Source organism: Mirounga leonina, unplaced genomic scaffold, assembly GCF_011800145.1.
Source record: "Mirounga leonina isolate KUSES-001 unplaced genomic scaffold, KU_Mleo_1.0 Mir_127, whole genome shotgun sequence".
In the NCBI taxonomy this organism is placed as follows: Eukaryota; Metazoa; Chordata; class Mammalia; order Carnivora; family Phocidae; genus Mirounga; species Mirounga leonina.
Window position 1 is genome coordinate 30,290,220 of NW_023270316.1, and position 20,537 is coordinate 30,310,756.

Consider the following 20,537-nt stretch of genomic DNA (forward strand, 5'->3'; position numbering starts at 1 on the left):
CAAGTTGATGACCTCAGCCCAAATCGAGTCCACCACTCAACCAACTGCGCCACCCAGGCGCCCCAGGGGTGTGTGTACTTTTATCATGCTACCTGGGTGATTCTAATATGCCGCCTGAATGAGATCTAAGCATCCTAAAAGGACAGGAATATTCTGATCTCTACTCCTGTCTCCAGCCTTATCTCTTGTCAATCTCTCTGAGTTCCCCCAAACACCCAACTGCTTGTAGGTTCTCCCCAACTCCAGCATGCATAACTCACGGGTCTTTCCACTGTCCCCACTGCCCAGAGTGCCTTCTCTTCCCTTAGCGTTGTTGACTGCTCCCTGCATTGCCATCAGGCATGTCCCCCTCTCGTTAGGCATCACCACCCTTCTCGCCTCCACCAGGCGCAGTCATTTGCGGCTCCCCTGGGCACATCCTAGCCCATCCTTAGCATACCATCCTGGAAATTCTGGAGGCCTCAAGTAGGTGTCACAGGGGAGGGGACATTTCATTAAGGCCTGATGAGAAAAGGTTGAGTGAAATTTTCCCGGTGGAGCAAAGGGGCAAGGGCATTTCTGGCGGAGGGAGACTTCAGGGAGAAGCGGCCAGAGAGGCGGGGCTGCACCTGCACGGGGTGGGGTGGCCTGGGAGCAGCGGCAGCAAGAGAAGGGGGCGGTGTCTTCAGTGCCTCCTTAAGAAAGGCTTCGCGTGCCTCGAGGCCCCCGACCCAGAAAGCCAGGGGGGACAGTGCCACCTACTGTGCCAAACTGGTTTGCCAGGCCCTTGTGTGGGAAGAAGCCGTGGTGGCTCTGGACCTAGTCATCACAATGGGAGTTGTAAATTGAAATCTCTCCTAGAATTAGATCTCCGTGTGTGACATATGGAACACAGTCAACACATAATGAGCATTATTCTAACTCGTGATATTTTCTTGCCATCAAGGCTTTACAAAAAGGTCCTGTCTTTTATTATTTTATGGAATGTATCTTACTTGCTTCCTTGATTTTCCCTTTATCCTTCTTCATATTTTCATCCTAAAGTTATATAAGTATCTGAGGCTTAATTGCTGCAGCTCGTTTTAATAGCCTCCATTCACCGTTGAGATTTTTACTTCCATATAATAGCGACATATCAAGAATTGTACCACCAGCTCTTTCAATCTGACGGGGTCCCTAGGGCCTAGTGGGTGCTCAATAAACTAGTGGGGAGAAGACTAGCAGGGCTTTCAATGATGGGATCATGTGACCCACAGGTGTTTGAACAGTGCTATTTCTTTTTTTATTTTAATTTTAATTTTTTTATTTTCAAAAGGTTTCTTTCTTATTTTCTTCCTTCCTTCCTTCCTTCCTTCCTTCCTTCCTTCCTTCCTTCCTTTCCCTTCCTTCCTTTATTTCTTTCTTTCGATGTAGTGTTCCATGATTCATTGTTTGCGTATAACACTCAGTGCTCCATGCAGTACGTGTCCTCTTTAACTGTGTAAGACTGATGAACAGTGCTATTTCGATTAAAGGCTACTTCTTCCTCCACAATTTCAGAGTTAAGTCCTTAAGACTATTCTGGATGGAAGAACCTTGCAACTGTGCAACTTAATTCACTGTCTGAGCCTTTCCACAGACTCAAAAGCCATGGGGGCTCAGAGAAACTCCAGAGGGAGGCACTGGCCCCTCTAGGCTCAGACCCCCACACTTACGGGGGGACCTCCATCCCTCCATCACCTTCCGTTACAGAGATAAGGACAGGGGACTGGGTGCAGCAAACATGCTTCCAGGGACTTTTTTTTTTTAATTCTCTACAGGGAATTGCAGAAAAAAACAAATTCTCCCTCATTTTGTCTCCTCCCAAATCTTTCTGTCTCACACCAAGACAGGTTGAAATTGCTCTAAAGCCAAACCCTTGATCGCTTTATTTTTGCATTCCTCCTGCTTTTCCAAACAGAGGTGGGTCACATGGTTAATCAATTTCAGGAAAACCCACATCAGTTAGCAGTTCAGGAGCATTCCACACTTGGGGGATGTATCATGTCAAGCAGATGAGGTCACTCACAGGTGTGAGATAGAGCAGTGCTCCTTAAACTTTCGGGAACTTAGAATCACCTGGAGAGCTTATTAAAACACAGAGTATGGGCCCCATCTCCAGAATTTCAGTAGGACTGTGACAGAGCCTGTAAATTTGCATTTAGGATTGTAAGATTTAGCAAATTAAAAAAAAATTGCAAGATGCCTAATTAAATTTGAATTGCAGATAAACAACAAATTTTTAAAGGATAAGTATGTCCTCAAATTACCTGAGACATACTCACCCTACATATTTCTCTGAAATTCCAGTTGAACTGGGTGTCCTGAATTCCATGTGGCAACGAAATTTGCATTTCTAACAAGGGCCGTGGGGATGACGATATTCCTGGTCTGGTGGCCACAGGTGGAGCCACAGGTATAGACCAGCCTGAGTGCAGAGCCCTAGGGAACACCAACACTTAACCAACAAAAAGATCTGTAAGTGAGGCAGCAGAATTAGGAGTGTTTTCTCGAAACCCAAAGGAGAAAAAAGTTTTGAAGACACAGAGTGATCAATAGGATCATTTGTCAGAGAGAGTTTGGGGGACTCTGAGAATTGAAAAAAAAGAAATATTTGGCAACGGGAGGCCTTCAGGAATCTTTTTTTTTTTTTTTTTAAAGATTTTATTTATTTGACAGAGAGAGACACAGCGAGAGAAGAACACAAGCAGGGGGAGTGGGAGAGGGAGAAGCAGGCTTCCCGCGGAGCAGGGAGCCCGATGCGGGGCTCGATCCCAGGACCCTGGGATTATGACCTGAGCTGAAGGCAGACGCTTAACGACTGAGCCACCCAGGTGCCCCCTTCAAGAATCTTCATCAAAGCATTTTCAGGGCAGTGATGGGGCAGGAAGCACCTGGCAGGGAGAAGAAGCGGGAACGTCGTGGTGGACATGACCGGCTGCATATGATTATTCCGAGGGGCTTCTTTGTGAAACAGAATAAAGGGGGATGCAGGGGCATTTGAAAGTTTTTTTTTTTTTTTAAGATTTTATTTATTTATTTGACAGAGACACAGAGAGAGAGGGAACACAAGCAGGGGGAGTGGGAGAGGGAGAGGCAGGCTTCCCGCAGAGCAGGGAGCCCAATGTGGGGCTCGATCCCAGGACCCTGAGATCACGACCCGAGCCGAAGGCAGACACTTAATGGCCGAGCCACCCAGGCGCCCCGAAAGTATTTTTTATTAAGGGGGATGGTGGCTATATTTTATGGCCATAGAAGAAGTCTGTATAAGGAACACCTGAGATTACAGAAGCTGGAGAAGAGCAAATGGGGACACAGGTCCGAGAGATGGCCGGCTTCTGATGTGCAAGCAGGGAAGGCTCTCGATTCTGTTCGAGATCCATCCAGCAGAGCCTTGGGTGGCAGTTGCCTTTTTTTAAGTGGTCAGACATAGAGGGCTCAGGTCTGAAGAGCCTGACAGTTTACTGCCCAAATCCTCCTCCTTTTAAAGGGATTTAATCAGTTATGGGTCTCTGCAGACGTCCGCCGATTCTGCCCGTTATCAGTTCCGGGGTATGGGCTGACGCTGCTCCTGCCAAGTCTCGTAGCTGCAGGACCTTACCTGCTTGCGTCATTGCTTGACACAGGCCCCTGCTTGACATGAAGGACTCCGTTATACTCTCTCCACTAGGTTGTAGAAAAAATTGGCGTAATACATTCAATAACCCAAACCTCACCATTAAAGCATTGTTTTACTCTATCGTGTTAAGACGATCTGAGGTTCAGTTTGTTTAAAAGGTCAGAGTTTCTCAAATTGCAGTCTTGGGAGGATCTGCCACGGTGTTAGTTGTCAGGGAGCGTCCGGAAGCCGGGAATCTCTTCTGAGCCAGAGAGAACCATTTTGAGAAATTCTGGAAGGAATGGGGAGGCTCTGAGGCAGAGCCACCAGACTTCTTTTCCTCTGCTTTGACTGGCTCGCTTCACTTTATCTTAGCCAAAAGGCCAAGAAGCGATTGACTGGCTTGCTTCTTCTCTGCTGGCTCAACATGGACTATGTATCTCTTGGCCCAGAGGACTTGGAGGTGGGTCAGCGACAAAAAGAATCAGAACCCAGCAAAGGGGAGGAGGTGCTCCTGTGAGGTTTCCAGGCAGCTCCTCTAATACCCTCTTCCCCGCCCTAACCCACTGCTGTGGGGAAAGTTAGGAGGTTTGGAGTGAACATACATATCTCATCCTCACTGTTGTGGCGATACATATCCTCACTGGGTTAACTCCAGAACGCAGCCTGCTTTATTCTTTTTCCATTTGCATTTGACTTAACTATTTGTATTTAGCACACTGGAGATTTGATGCTTAATTTTAAAATTGAATGTGTTATCATTTAATAACATTTATTCAGTATATATTATTTATATCATATTATTAAATAAGTATTATTTAACACGTGACATTATTATTTAGTAAATAACATTAATATTACTGAGAATAACATTTATTAAGTTATTTAAATAAATAGCATTCAATTTCTATTAATACAAATTTAAAATATGGAAATGACAATTTTGAAATGCATGATCATGTTTTCTTGCACAATGAAATAACCAAGTATTGCATTTGAGAATGTCCTTGTCATGGCCAGTGTCCCTGATTTTTATTGTGAACGTCTGAGCAGAGGGTTGTGCCCCCTGGGGCCAACCACAGTCTAGTGGGCTAGAGCAATTTCTGTTCCATCCCCCTCCCCAGATTAATTGAGGAGGCATTTGGGGAAACCAAATGTCAGAATTACAGCAAATCACAAGCCAGTACTACTACCCACATGCCTCTGCCCTCTTCTGGAAATATCCCAGTGGTGCTGACTTTGAAGTGGGTGGTCTCCTTCTGTGGCCCCAGAAGGAGAAGGGAGCTATACGAATTGCCTGGGCAGAAAGAACTGATGATAATTTGATGTCCTTTGTCATCTCAGGAGGTATGATAACGCACTAAATGAACATTTTTTTTTTTTAAGATTTTATTTATTTATTTGAGACAGGGAGAATGAGAGGGAGGAGGGTCAGAGGGAGAAGCAGACTCCCCGCCGAGCAGGGAGCCCGATGCAGGACTCGATCCCGGGACTCCAGGATCATGACCTGAGCCGAAGGCAGTCGCCTAACCAACTGAGCCACCCAGGCGCCCTAAATGAACATTTTGTTATTGGATTTTCGAGACAGTGGGTTTTGCTCTATTGGTAACTATCTGTTGAGAATGAGGTTCCAGGATACAGTTCCAACCTGTGTACTTCGAGAGAAAAGAATTTCCAGGATGGGGTTTTTGTGTGGCCTCCGCCCCTTGCCCCTGGTTAACATAGCCTGCTTCTTCCAAAGAAGGTGAGAATTTGTCCTTCAAATGTCTAAGCAGAATCGATGGAGTACTTGCACATCAATAAAAAGTCGAGCCTGAATGCCTCCAAACTAATGTTGAGCACAGGCAAAAGAAAAAAAAAAGAGAAAAAAGTCAAGTTCTTTAAACCATAGCAATCTTCCTGTCCATTAAAAATAACAAAATTTATTTCCCACATTCAAGAATTTTTTTCAATTTCTCTTCCTCACTCACCTAATTTATCACTGAGTGAATAATGGCTTGATTTTGACTCACACCTAGGAAAGCTCACCTGTGTGGGGGGAGATGGTGCACTCATGGCCAGATTATTCAGTCCAGAACCACAGCCTGATGTTGATACCGGCCTTGGGGCACCTGAGAGGATAAAGCAGGGTGAGGTTCTTTTCTCTTTTCAGCTCAGAAGTATAGGAAGTTGAGATCTCTCCATCTCAAAACTGGGTTCAGCAAAGCATGCTACTTCAGTTCTGTAGTTAGTCATTATACTTATTTTCTAGAAAGATAGGTCAAGGTCATTGAGCTCCATAGATATGTCCGGAATAATGAAATAGAAAAAAACCCATTAATCTGCATAATTGTCATAGTCATGGATGACATTATAGTAACTAATAAAGTTAATAAAAGTTAAACAAAATTTAATAAAACCAAAACATCTGCAAAAATTAAGCACCTACTAAATTGACCACTGACGTGATGTTTCATTTTTTGAATTTGTTCTTTAGTTTAGAAATAACTAACAATTAAAAAAGAAGAAAGGGACGCCTGGCTGGCTCAGTGGGTGAAGCATGCCACTCTATCTCGGACCCGTGAGTTCGAGCCCCACGTTGGGCGTAGAGCCTACTTGAAAAAAAAAAACAACTTTAATTTTAAATCATCACCGTGAAGTGAAATATTTCATACATTTCATACATAAGTTAAAATTTGCAGTCACCAAACAAAAACAGTACACCTCTCAGTTTGCACTCTCTCTTTGCGTTTTAAATTTAAACACAAAATAACAACTCTGAGCAGTTACATAGAATGAAAGAATTGAAGTAATTCCATTTCTATTTCTTTCCTGTACTATCATTGTTTACTTGGAATCTGCCGTTTCAATGCAGGGATGTGTCGTTCCACTGGAGCTGAAGGCACAAACTGCCTGGAGGGGAGTTGGAAGAGTCTTTTTTTTTTCTTTTTTTAAGATTTTAATTATTTATTTGAGAGAGAGAGCCAGAGTGACAGAGAGCACAGGTCGGGAGGAGAGGGAGAAGCAGGATTCCCACTGAGCAGGGAGCCCAATACGGGGACTCGATCCCAGGACTCTGAGATCATGACCTGAGCTGAAGGCAGAGAGGCTCAACCGACTGAGCCACCCAGGTATCCCGGGAGTTGGAAGATTCTAAAGCATATGAATGTACTCTTGAAATAGACCAGTTCTCGTGTGAGGGGAGGTAAGTGGGGAGTTCTTTGAATTAATTTCCAAGTAGAATACTCAGTGGAGGATAAGTAATAATTAAACTGTTAATTTGAAACTTGCACATATATTTTTTTTTTTCAAGATTTTATTTCTTAGAGAGAGAGAGCGAGAGCATGAGGGTGGAGGGGCAGAAGCAGACTCCCCGCTAAGCGGGGAGCCACCCAGAGGTGGGGCTCTATCCCAGGACCCTGAGATCATGACCTGAGCTGAAGGCAGACATGTAACCGACTGAGCCACCCAGGCGCCCCATGTATATTATTTAAAACTCAACCATAATCACACCAATTGTTTAGAATTTAGACCACCAACAAAATGTTTTTTGGGAAGGAGTATTCTATCACTGAATTGTTTAGACTTGCTGGTAGATGGTAACAATAAAAAGCAGGCTGACTTTAAGACTTAACTTTAAAGTTAAGTAACTTTAACTTTACATCAAAGGGTGTAAAAACGGACTTAAAGCAATTTATTGCTTCTTAATAACTCCTTTACAGATAATGCTCTTCTTATTGCCAGCAGCCGAGGCTAAAGAGATTTAAGTGAACATGTGGGACTTCTGCTTACCGGCAACTGACTCAGGTAGGAGGAATACACTTTCTTTCCTCATCTCTGTAGTGTGTTAGGAGGACATGATGGGTAGAGCTTTAGCACCTTCTTCCGTCATGAGGGGAACTTGAGGATGGAACCTAGTGATGGGGTAGAGCAGAAAACTTGAGGACCCAGGTCCCTGCTTGTGTGGACAATACTAAGTAGCCCCTGATGAGTCATGCCCTTATAGAATCCCCTCCCATTGGGTTAGGATGAAACCCGTGACTTGCTTCTTCTAATCAGTGGGACATGGCACAGGAGATGGGCTATCACTCCCACAGTGACACTTCATTATATGGCAAGGGTGAAAGATTTTGTAGATGTAATTAAGGTCCCTAATCAGTTGACTTTGAGTTCATCAGAAGGGAGATTATTCTGGGTAGACTGGCCCTAATCAGGGGAATCTTTAAAAGAGGGCCTATGCCTTCCCTGAATTCAGAGATTCCAAGCAGCAGAGACTCTTTTTTTTCAGTTGCTGGTCTTGAAAAAGTAATACTCCACAAAGGTTCCAGCCACAAAGAAATGAACTCTGCCAACAATTCAATTCTGAGGGAGCTTAGAAGTGGATTGTCCCCCTAGTCTCCTGATGACAATGCAGCCCAGCTGACACCTTGATTTCAGCCTTATGAGGCCACCCAGCTAAGCCAAAGTCAGACTCTTCACTCACAGACACTGTGAGATAATAAAAGTGTGTTGTTTCAAGCTGTTGAGTTAGTGCTAGTTTGTTATGTAGCATAGAACACATAGAACACTATTACATTGATGTCCATGCTGTCGCTGTAACAGTCCAGGAATGCCTACCTCCAGGCTCCTTTTACAAAGTGAGCAAGAATTAAATTTCTCACTTCTTTAAACCATTATAATTTTAGATTTTCATTTATAGGCAGTGGACCCTCACCTTAACTGATTCATGGAGTAACGAGGAAGGGTTTATAGAAGATGAGTCATTTGTGGTTGATCTTAAAAGTGGATACAAATTCAGAAGGTGGAAACTGGGGTGTCTGGAGATAGAAAATGATTTTCCTGGGGCAGAGTGAATAAGCATAAATCATAGGTGTTTTGAAGAAATAAGGAATAATTCAGTTTCACTAGATTGAATGAGATGAGGCTGGAAAGGTAGATTAGAGCCAAATCACAAAGCCAGAAGTGCTTGGAGATTATTTTTCAAGCAATGGAGAGCAATGGAGATTTTCTGACCAGGGTGGTAGCATGAGCAGAGCTACACCTTATTTTAGAAATGCAGTATGAGTCAGTTCTCTTCAGGTTGCAGAAACATATCTCAAAGTAGATTTTGTCTCAAAGAGATTTATGGGAAGAGAAACTGGGGAAGAGAAACAGGAACTTAAAACAGGAGCCAGAGACCTCAGCAACCAGAACGAGAGACTCATGCCTTAAGGGCTATTTGTCTTGTTATTTGACTTCATTTTCTGCTGCAAGAAGCTTCTTATGGCTGGAGCATTGCCCCTTACAGTTGCCCACCTAAGGGGAAAGAAGGGACTTCCCTTCCAGCTTTGGTTGAAGATATCTCTGCTGGAAGCTACACTTTGAATGGACAACCTTGGAATAATCCCAAAGGCCAATGGGATATGATGATTGGCCTGAGTGTGTGTGAGAGAGAGAGAGTGTGTGTGTGTGTGTGTGTGTGTGTGTGGGTGGGTGGGTGGGGTGTCTGCTACTAGAAAAAGCCTGGGGAATCAAAACAAAATGTTTATGTAAGTGCAATTTGAATTTCACGATTCTGTCTTTTCCTATAAGGGTCTCATGGACAAATGATGTACTCTTATGATTATACCCCATTAGGGAATAAAATTTGAGTTGAATTTATATTTAATTTAGGAATAAAGGTATACACAAATGATTATTCATAATTTTACCAACATTTTCTCTTTATCTCTGTCAATGTCAACCTAACTCTAAGCTATATAATTAAAATTAGTTTCCATTATACAAGTTTTTAATCCTCAATTATTAATTTATTGTATGTCCAAAGGGTGTAAAATACTGTTATGCTTATCCACCACTGAAAGAAAAGAGAATTTCAGAATAGCTATTTAAATGTACTTTCGGGGCACCTGGGTGGCTTAGTCGGTTAAATGTCTGACTCTTGATTTCGGCTTAGGTCATGATCTCAGGGTCCTGGGATCGAGCACCATGGGGAGTCTGCTTGAGGACCCTCTCCTCCTGCCCCTCTCCCTGCTCTTTCTCTCAAATAAAGAAATAAATCTTAAAAAAAAAAAGTACTTTCAAGTTCTTCAAATAATCTCAGTGAAATACTAACTCATTGATTAAGAAAGCAATATTCTTTTGCTCAAATGTACTAGTAGACTTAGATAGATAATTGTTAAATAAAATCTGAGGTCATCTAAGAAATATACTATTTTAACCTGCACCTTTTACCATACAAACTTTAGGTACCTGTGAAATGTTTGGAAAGTTTAGGGTCTTTTTTTTTTTTTTTTCAAAGTAAGCTCCATGCCCAACATGGGACCTGAACTCAAAATCCTGAGATCAAGAATTGAGCCAAGATGAAGTGTCCGACACCTAACTGACTGAGTCTTGTAGGTACCCCTAGTATCTTTTTCTAAATTCTTGGATATATTGATCATCTCTACATTTTATCTGGAAATATTCAAGCATATAAAGTTGACTCAGATCTGTAATTGACATGATAAACACCCATCTGAGGAATCGAAGATGCCAGCATTTAAAATGCCTGAAATACAAAATGCATTTTTCTAAAATGTGGCTGAACTACTTTGTGCAACACTTCCAGTCAGCTACTTGGTGGGTGCAGCTGATACTTTGCACCACTAGGTGCTACTCTTCCTCCATCACATACGTATCTCCAGGCTCAAAAGCAAGATAGATGCAAAACCAACTGAGTCCTTTGTTTCCTGACCGCTATTTAAACGCAAGCTAAAACTTCACCTTGCATATTTACTCATCAGTGTAACAATACAGTATTTTGAAAGTGGTTGGCCAAGCATTCAACATTTTGTAGAAAGTGAAGCTTATCCCTGCTTTCTGCAGTATCACCCCATACCACATCTCAGAAAACTAGACTATCAATACTTCTAGTTGCTATTAATTCATATTAATGAAAGGAAGCTATGGGGTTATAATCTCATTTTTTTTAAAGATTTTAATTTATTTATTTGTCAGAGAGAGAGAGAGAGAGAGCACAAGCAGGGGGAGCAGCAGAGAGGGAGAAGCAGGCTTCTCGCTGAGCAAGGAGCCCAATCTGGGACTCCATCCCAGGACCCTGGGATCATGACCTGAGCCGAAGGCAGATGCTTAACGACTGAGCCACCCAGGCATCCCTAGGGTTATAATGTCATTAAAAAGACAGTTGACATGCCCATGATTCCTCCCCAGAAAGGTGTTATATTATAATATCTAAACAATTTTACATGTGAGATAATAAAAAACACAAAACTTGAAGTTATTATTTATATATTACAAATCACCCAAAGGCCTTATTATTGATCTGTATCTGTGAAGGAGGAAAATGTATGGAATCTGTTTATAGTCTCATGCTAAATATCTTGAGATAGATGATAAGTAGTTGATAGGATCCCTGTTTGTTTAGCTTTTCTGGAAGGATTTCTCCCACCCAGTGTTTGTGGATAAGCACATCGTAAACATTTTTGAAGATAAAGAGGACATAAACCACCCTCCTATTTATGTCCACTGGACCTTTTTGAGAAAAGGTTTTATCAAGGCATCGGATTGAAAATTCAGCAATTCTAAATCTTAAAATTTTAAAAATTTCCCTTTCCAATGGAGAAACAATTTCTTTTCTTTCTTTTTTTTTTTAAAGATTTTATTTATTTGTCAGAGAGAAAGAGACAGAGAGCACAAGCAGAGAGAGCGACAGAGGCAGAGGGAGAAGCAAGCTTCCCGCTGAGCGGGGAGCCCAATGCGGGACTCGATCCCAGGATCCTGGGATCATGACCTGAGCTGAAGGCAGACGCCCAGCCGACTGAGCCACCCAGGCGTCCCGGATAAACAATTTGAGGTGGGAAAAAATTAAAAGCTAAATAAATTGTGATTGAAAAAAAACCAAAATAAGCCAATTGGGCAAATTCGATACTTGGAACGTATTTCTTCACGTCTTCCCTCAGATTCACCCATCCACTCACTGACTCATTCGTGCAAACTTTTATTGAGCAAGCTTATGTATTTCAGATACAAAAATAAAATGGACTGGCCTCTATGTTGTGAAGGCTTGAAGTTTAGGGTGAAGTGGGGCTGGCAAGGAAGAGAAGGAGAGTCAGATTCGTAAGCAGAGAATTGGCATAATGACAGCTCCTGGGATCCTCTTTCATTTGAGCAGGATGACAAATATGAATAGAAGGATCCTTTGGTGACTTTCACATGCCTTGAGACTAAGTGGACAAAAATGTTCCACTGTCTGGATAGATGTGTTCTTGAACTTGTCGGTGGCTGTGCTGTCCATCACCTGGTAGTCCTGCAGGCAGGATGTGGCCACATGACTGAGTTTGGGCCAAAGAGATTGATGTGGGAGTGTTGGGCGGGACACCTGGGACAGGTGCTTGCCTTCCTCTGGGTTACCAGAACATCTCATTGTAATTGGGTCATTGGAAATATAATCGACACTGGTTTTTGTTTTACTCGTATCTCTTGAGTCTTGTTTCCCTCTCAAGGAACTATTTTGATTAGAGGAATAAGGACCTGCTTTTTGTTTTAACTTTGGAGATAGGATTTTAGGGTTTCCATAGACAGAAATAGAAATAGCATGATGAGCAAATCCAGCAATTCAGCCCCTTTCACACCAGCAAGAGTACAAGTCACCCACAAAGGTTACTTTTGAAGGTCGAAAGAGAATTGAAGTGAAAGGAATATTGATTAATCCAGGGGAAGCCGAAAAGGCTCTGTTCTTCCGGTAGACCCGAAGTGGCAGGATCCAGGCGTGTCGTGTTAATAAAGGAGGCTAGAGACACACTGAGAGACAGCAAAAGCGAGAGGTGGGAAATGATCTTTCCATTATTCTCTCTTGGTTAGAAACCCCATTATATGCTCTATTGGCTCCCTGAACTCCTCCTTTGAGGAGAAAAGAATAGTGAAGTGTAATCCCATGTCTTTAAGTGCTATTTTGAGAAGGCCCCACTCACGTCCCCATTTCCTTCCTTGCACCACTTGGATGCGTCCACTCCCTCCCTGGGTACATCCAACTCCGAGCCTCACCTGAGTAGCTGAAAGTAGCTGGCAGAAAAACCAAACAAACACATAAGCCTTTTGATGTTCTTGTACAGGGTGCGTGGCTATTGCCTTATCCTGCTGATAGGACAGACAGACGGTTCCCTCACTACTCCTCTGAACTGAATATCTGAAGGTTTGATCAGAACATTTAAATACCTAATACACATAGTCAGTCTTCCTGGGGTGCTCTGAGAAAACAGGCAGGATAATCATCTGGTCACTTGAAGCTGCTAGTAACTAGGGAAAAATATTCCTCTTAAATTAAAAAAAAAAAGGCTTATTTGAAACTTAGGGCATCAACTAAGTGATTATACCAATGTTTTAAACATCTTCAGTTTAAGCGGTTTGGATATGCATACGTTATTCTGTCTATGCTATTATTTTTTCTTAGAAAAATGTTTTGTAGGTAGTAGGTAGAAAGGAAACGTTAAACTGAATCCAGGTTCTTAATCAGTTGAATTCATTCATTCATTCAATCGATATTTCTTGCATGGACACTGTGAATGTGATAAACAGAGGGTTGTTTATTTATTGTAAAATTCATGTAATGTTTGCCTTCTCTGCTGAGGTTAGAAGGCTGCTTGCCTTGCACACAGCTGTATCCTCAGAACACAGCGCAGGGCCTTACACGTGGTAGAAACGCAATGCCTGGAGACCCGCTTCTTCCACTGTCCAAACAGCACGGATACTTGGGGCAGATTGGGATGGGCTGATACAACATCTAACTAGAGGGCTAGAAGAATTGGAAGGATGATGGAGATTCTATCAGGAAAAGGGATTGGATAGTCCAAATATGTATAAAATTCATGGAAGAACTCTCCCACTCTCCTTGGGATATATTAAAAACACCTGGTCCTGTGTTAAATTGGGTAGATGAAAGCTAAGCTTCCAGATTGTGATGACGTCACACATTGGGACAATTCCTGAGATAAATGAAAGCTGCTTCTTTCTATCTTTAGTATCGCTATATTTCTATGGCTGAGATATTTGCAAACAGTGATAAATGTAGAGTGATAGACCCTTTGGGGGCATGGCTTAAGCGTAAATAATCAAAGGGCTGGTGAAAGTTTAACTGCTTCAATTTTTATTTTACTTTTTAAAGATTTTATTTATTTATTTGAGAGAGAGAGAGAGGGCATGAGAAGGGGGAGGGTCAGAGGGAGAAGCAGACTCCCCACTGAGTGGGGAGCCTGATGTGGGGCTTGACCCTGGGACTCCAGGATCATGACCTGAGCCAAAGGCAGAGGCTCAACCGACTGAGCCACCCAGGGGCCCCTAACTGCTTCAATTTTTTTTTTTTTTTAAATTACCGGACTTCATTTCTTAGAGCAGTTTTAGGTTTACAGAAAAAATGGATAGAGAGTACAAAGAGTTCCCATATACTCCCCACCTCCGAGGTTTCTTCTGTGTTTTCCTTTGGTGTAGTGTATTTGTTACAATTGATGTGACAATCGATGGATACATTAGTTTATTTATTTATTTTTAAGATTTTATTTATTTGAGAGAGAGACACAGCAAGAGAGGGAACACAAGCAGAGGGAGTGGGAGAGGGCACCCCGATAGATACATTAGTTTAAACTGAAGTCCATATTTTACATTAGGATTTACTCTGCGTTGTATAATTCTATGGCTTTTGCCAAATACATAATGATTGCCTCAGTTTTTGTCCAGCATAAGGGCTCAATAATATAAGATTTTAGTAGAATGAGGGGAGCCTGGGTGGCTCAGTCGGTTAAGCAGCTGCCTTCGGCTCAGGTCATGATCCCAGGGTCCTGGGATTGAGCCCCACATCGGGCTCCTTCCTCAGCGGGGAGCCTGCTTCTCCTTCTCCCTCTGCTTGCCACTCCACTTGCTTGTGCTCTCCCTCTCTCTGTCTCTATCAAATAAATAAAATCTTAAAAAAAAAAAAAGATTTTAGTAGAATGAACAGGTGAGAAACCAATATAATTAAAATATCAATTTGTGCAATAAAATGATTTAAATTATGTGGATTGGCACCATATTATTTAATAGGTTTTTACTTCCACTGTAATGTACTTATAAAAGTAGATTTATTAGTAAATGTTCACTTGTTATACTTGTATGGTTGGATTTATTTAAGTAAATGAATAAAAATGATTATAAAACACTTTGGAAATATTTGATAATAATGAGAGTATTGCCTCACATTTAGTCAAAGATTTAACAACAAGAAGAAAATTCTGCCTTTTTTTTTTTTTTTTTCCCAATCTGGTAATCACTGGGTATGCGGACATTTAAGGCATCATTGGTCTACTGTTTGCCATGTATCCTGGCACATGGGGAATGTATAAGACATATTAGCTATTGATTATGATTGTAAGTTCTCTAAAATTAGAGGTGTTAAATCACGGTTTGATCCCTGAAAATGGGAGAGGAGATTAGAAAAAAAAAACCTGTTTACTTTTGCATAAGAAGTTGGTGAGGCAGTTCTCTGAAATGATAGAATCTTAGAAATAGAAAGGAAGGGGCGCCTGGGCGGCTCAGTTGGTTAAGCATCTGCCTTCAGCTCAGGTCACAGTCTCGGGGTCCTGGGATCGAGCCCCGCATCGGGCTCCCTGCTCGGCGGGAAGCCTGCTTCTCTCTCTCCCTCTGCCTGCCGCTCTGCCTACTTGTGCTCTCTCTCTCTCTGTGTCAAATAAATAAATCTTAAAAAAAAAAAAAAAAATAGAAAGGAAGTATATCATCTAGTGCAGCTTCTTAACTCAAATTATGAATCCCTTTTATGTCACTTGTCTTCAGTGGGCCTACAGCTTGGATCTACTGCAGGAATGGGAACACAGTTCTTGTTGAAGTGGGATTTCCCATCAATGGGTGGTTTCAGTTGTTCAAAAGGTTTTCATGAGCTAAACCCAAACTTTTCCGTTTTAACTTCTACCTGTAGAACCTAGTTTTGCTGTTTGGTGTTGGGAAGACTACCACTGCCATGCTGCCTCAAATAGTACTCCCTTCTAGGCGATTCTACTATATTCTCGGCTAAACTAAAAAAAGTCTTGCCGTTCTATTGTTTTTGGATTCCTCAAAATCTTGCTTACACTCTTTGGAATAACCTTTGCCAATGGAAATAACTTTTTCTTTCTTTATTGTTATTATTATTTGTGATAACACAACATCAGACCTACACTCTTAGCAAAATTTTGAGTACATGACATGGTATTGTTAACTATAGGCACTATACAGTACTGTAGATCTCTGAGGACTTATTCATCTTGTATAACCAAACTTTGTGCCCTTTGACTAATACCTCTCTGTTCCTCCCTACTCCCAGCCCCTAGGAACCACTATTCTGCTCCGTTTCTATGAGTTTGACTATGTAAGTGATATCATGTAGTATTTGTCCTTTTGTGTCTAGCTTATTTCACTTAGCATAATGTCCTCCAGGCTCATCCATGTCCCAATGGCATGATTTCCTTCTTTTTCTAAGGCTGAGTAATATTTCATTTCATTTCATTTTATATATATACCATTTTCTTTATCTATTCATCCATCAATGGATATTTAGATAATACAAGAAAAAATAGACAGGTGGGACTATATCAAACTAAAAAGCTTCTGCACAGAAAAGGGAACAATCAACAAAATGAAAAGGCAACCTATGGAATGGATGAAAATATTTGCAAATCATATATCCGATATGGGCTTAATATCCAAAATACATAAGAAACTTCTGTACCCTAATAGCAAGAAAACAAGTAACTCGACTAAAAAGTGCGCCAAAGAATTGAATATTTTTCCAAAGAAGACATCCAGATGGCCAATGAAAAGGTATATGAAAGGTGCTCAACATCACTAGTCATCAGGGAAATGCAAATCAAGACAAGAAAAACAACTCGATTGTGATGTCTACAGTAAGACATAAATACCGATTTTCCTATCAGTTATTGTGTTTCTCTGATTGCACGTTCAGCTTTTCTCTGGAGAATGAGGGATTTGATTTGAATAATTTCTAGAGTTCTTTCCAACTTTTAAAAGCTATTGTATTTGGTGTGTCTCTGTGTGTGTGTTACAGATATTCCATCTTATTGGCTTCTTTTTTTTTTTTTAAGATTTTATTTATTTATTTCTTATTGGTTTCTTGAACTTGCAATTGATGCAGAGTCCCAGATAATTTTTCACATGAACTTCTGCTAAGCTGCATCTTAAGCAACTGTATGATATACATTGATCCCTATTACTTTCTCTCTTGTTTCTTTTTGTTACTGAAGCCTATGTGGATGATTTTGAATGTTAATTCCGTATTTGTTGGATTAGTAAGCCCAGCAAGATATGCGTCATCTATAAATTTTGTTAACATGATTCTCACATATTCATTTAATTTGCTGATAAAAGTTGAGTAGAAAACAGCTAAAACAGAACCTTGTTTCTACTCCTTTCTCTTCAGTTTGACATTGTTCCATTCATCATCAATCTTGAATAGACCTGTGTTACCAACAATGGGCCCATGTAATTGATATTAAAATCCAGCCTCTCTCCCTAAATTGTCCAAAAAGACATTATGATTGAGCTGTCAAATATCTTGTAAAAATATAGTATACTGTGATACAGTATTACTACATTGCATGAGATTAGCAATGCAGCCCAAGAAGGAAAAGTGTTTTGTTAGAGATGACTTAGTGAAAGTGAGCTGTTATTGTTTCCAGAGGTCAGTTCTCTCTCTAAAAAGTCCATGAACAATCTATTTAATAATCCATTCTGGAATTTTTTAGAGGAGGAGGTCAAGTTTCTAGTCTTTACTTTCTGGGAACTATCTTTTCTCTCTCCTTGGAAGGCTGAACAACATTGTTTGTCTCTCATTCATGGGTAGAAAAGGTCAATCCTTCACCACTCTGTTCATATACAGCCTAGAGACTGAAGACATAGAAAGGTACACAGGTGGGTGTGAAAAGTGATTTTTGGAGGGGACTGGGCATTGTCATATTAGTTATGAAATGCTTTCTTCCCCTGTGATCTCGTTATGCCTCCTTAACAGAGTCATAAATAAATGATACATAATAGAGGAATTAATAATAAAGAATATCTTCATTAAGAAATGAGCATTTAGATACAGTGCAATGTATCCACACACATACTTCACCTGGGTTTATGGCCTGTAAATGCAGTAGAGGGTTTCCTCCTGTCCCTAAGCTACACAGCTGACGGTGAGACCACTGGGGCTCATCTCTTCACAAACAGCTTGGACTCCACAAGTCTGTCTGAAGAGCACCTGATCATAAGAACAAGTGACTAAGGGGGCTAAACTTGTAGTTGCAGATGCTCTTTCACTAACATGCCTGTAGTTTCAGTTCTTTATAGCTTATGAAGCTGTGGCTTCTTGCTGATGGACAGCCATCTTTCTTCAAAAGAAGCTCAGTTTCACGTACTATGACACTATTTGGAAGGTGTGGTGGTTCATTTTTTGTGTCAACTTGGCTAGCCTATGGTGTCCAGTTGTTTAGTCAAACACTGGTCCAGCGTTGCTGCAAAGGTGTTTTGAAGATGTGATTAACATGTACAATTATTCGGTTTTAAGTAAAGGAGATTATCTTCCATAATGTAGATGGGCCTCATCCAATCAATGGAAGGTCAAAGAACCAAACACTGAGGTTTCCCAAAGAAGAAGGAATTCCATCTCAAGGCTTGGGACTCCAGGCTGCCGGCTCTACAAAAATTTGGGGCTTACCAGCCCTCATAATCATGTGAGCTAATTCATTAAAATCAATCGTTTTCTTTATCTTTCGAATGATAGATATTTAGATATAGATACATAGATCTAGACATCCATCCTATTGGTTCTTTTCTTTTGGAGCGCGCTGACTGACACAGGAAGGTATCTTCCCTCTCTATAGTGTTCCTGTGTGACACATGAAACTCCCAACGGCCCCCCTGGTGGCCAGTCTTTCTGATATTGTGCAGATTCTCATGGGCCATTGACCTCTGGAGCTACTGTGGCTTCCAACAAGATCACTTTATAAATATTTAAAGGGATGTTGAATGCAATGTAAAGAATGCAATGTAACTTCTGTTACATTGTTGATATCTCTTCCAGTAATGTCTGCTACAATCGATGTAAAACTTCAGTTTCCTTTACAGGGTACACACGTGTTTTGCCTCTTGTGGGTCCGCCATACCATGGGCGCTGCAGGGAAACACCATAGGTGCCATTTGAATTGGTACTCTTGCTGCCCTGCCCTCTTTAGGCCTGGTTCTTCATCACTTCCGGGCTTAGGCTTCTGGGTTGGGCACAGAGAGGAAGTCACCGTCTTTGGATTTTCAGGACACCTGGAGTTTCCTTAGACTCCCTTTATGCCACCTTACCTCTGCCCACCGCTACCTAGACTCTTCCTCCCAGGTGTTGCCAGTGGCTGAACTTCTAGTTCGGAATAAAACTAAGCTATTTTATTAATTGTTCACCTGAGTTGCAAAGTCTGGGATGACAAGCCCTGAAACTGAAAGTTCCAAACTGCCTAGATTTTGACTAAATCCTTGAACCAGAGAGCAAATTTATGTTGGAAATGACTGACTTCTGGGAAGAAGAGGGAACAGCAGATGAAATGCCATTTACCTTGCCCATTTTAGACACTACTAATACTACTAGAGAGGTCAGCCAAGAGACAAAGTAATAAAACTCTCGAGGTGAGCACATTTAGCCAGGAACTGTTGGGATTATAGAAGCGGGATGGAGACAGGAACAGGAAGGTGTCAGCAGCAACTGATGTTTATGATGTGCCCATTATGTGCCAGACACTGTGAAATGCAGTGCTTTCTATCATATTTAATCTCACAAGAGTCTGGCATTTTTGCTCTATTTTAAGATAAAGAGCTGAAGTTCACAATATTTAAATAATTTTGCCCCAAATCTTACATTTTAAATAACAAAGCCAGGAGAAGCGTACAGGTTCATCCAACTCCAAAGTGTATGATTTTTCATATACTTGAGGAAAAGAAACCTATTTTCTAAACATAAATCATAATGGGCAATATCAATTTAAAGTTTTGTAGAGTTTGAGGCCATTTCCTTACTGTGAAATATCATGCATATTTCCGCAGTAACTGGAAAGCAAATTAGGGAAAGGTCCCTCCCCTCACTTAATTATATCAAACAAATGATCTTACAATTATATAAGAAGTTGCCCATTACAGTCTAGCCAGTGGCTTGGCTTCTTGTCCAAACCTCACAGTGAAAAATGCAGACTTCCTGGAACCACATATTAAAATCTCTGCGGTTGAATCAGCCCTTCTTCTTTCTGCAAAACCTAACCTCAATACTATTCAGCATATAGAGAACTCCGGGGATGAGATCCTTAAAGCCCAGTGTCAAAAGGTGAATACCTGATAATCGTCACCTTGGATTCACGCTCATGAAAACTGGTTTTGTCCTAATTTATTCTCAGACACGTGGGTCTGTCCTGCAGTGAGGTGCCTTGCTTTATAGCCTTGTAAAGAGATCGACCCCAAATTTGGCATATGTATACAGTAACGCAATGATGTTCTTGTGTAAACTGGCTCTGAAGAAAATTCCTAACAGATATGCCAAAAATGGTGAGCGATTCTGACATTTCCCAAATAAGCATATACTCTCCAAGGTGATTATTTTGAATGACAATCCTCATGTGGAGCATGAAATTGAGTAGATTTGACAGGGCTGCTGAAAAGCTGGAAGAGCACTGAATGCCGAGTCACGCACGAAGCCTCTGTCGGCATCCCTGCCTTGCATCCAGCTCCCTGAGAGGCACCGTTTGCATTCTGTTGCCGCCTGGGGGCAGTGGAAGTCATCTAACCTTTCTGAGCTTCCTTCCGCATCTGGGACACTGTTGAATGACACTTGCCGACCCGGTGGTGATAATCAGGTGAAGCTGACAATACGAAAGCCCTCAAAACAGTGGGGCACTGGAATAGAATGTGGTAACTCATTCATCGTTAACCTCCG

The 20,537-nt window shown here is 41.4% G+C and overlaps 1 protein-coding gene across 5 annotated transcripts in view; it reads left to right on the forward strand.

Annotated features, from left to right (window-relative positions):
- The window catches only part of LOC118009326 (glyoxalase ElbB-like), a 55,738-nt gene extending 35,606 nt beyond the window's left edge, over positions 1-20,132 (forward strand). The window contains exons 1-3 of one of the 5 annotated variants that reach the window (XR_004678884.1): positions 5,146-5,724; positions 7,297-7,381; positions 11,211-11,246. Coding sequence is in view for 1 of the 5 variants with exons in the window: in XM_035003226.1 (XP_034859117.1) it covers positions 7,297-7,341 (45 nt within the window). In the remaining 4 variants the exon portion in view is untranslated. Of the gene's footprint in view, positions 1-5,145; positions 5,725-6,996; positions 9,047-11,210; positions 11,254-18,700 lie in introns of those variants that run through there. The other 4 variants (XR_004678881.1, XR_004678883.1, XR_004678882.1 and 1 more) reach the window with 4 other exon arrangements.
- The last annotated feature ends 405 nt before the right edge of the window (positions 20,133-20,537 follow it).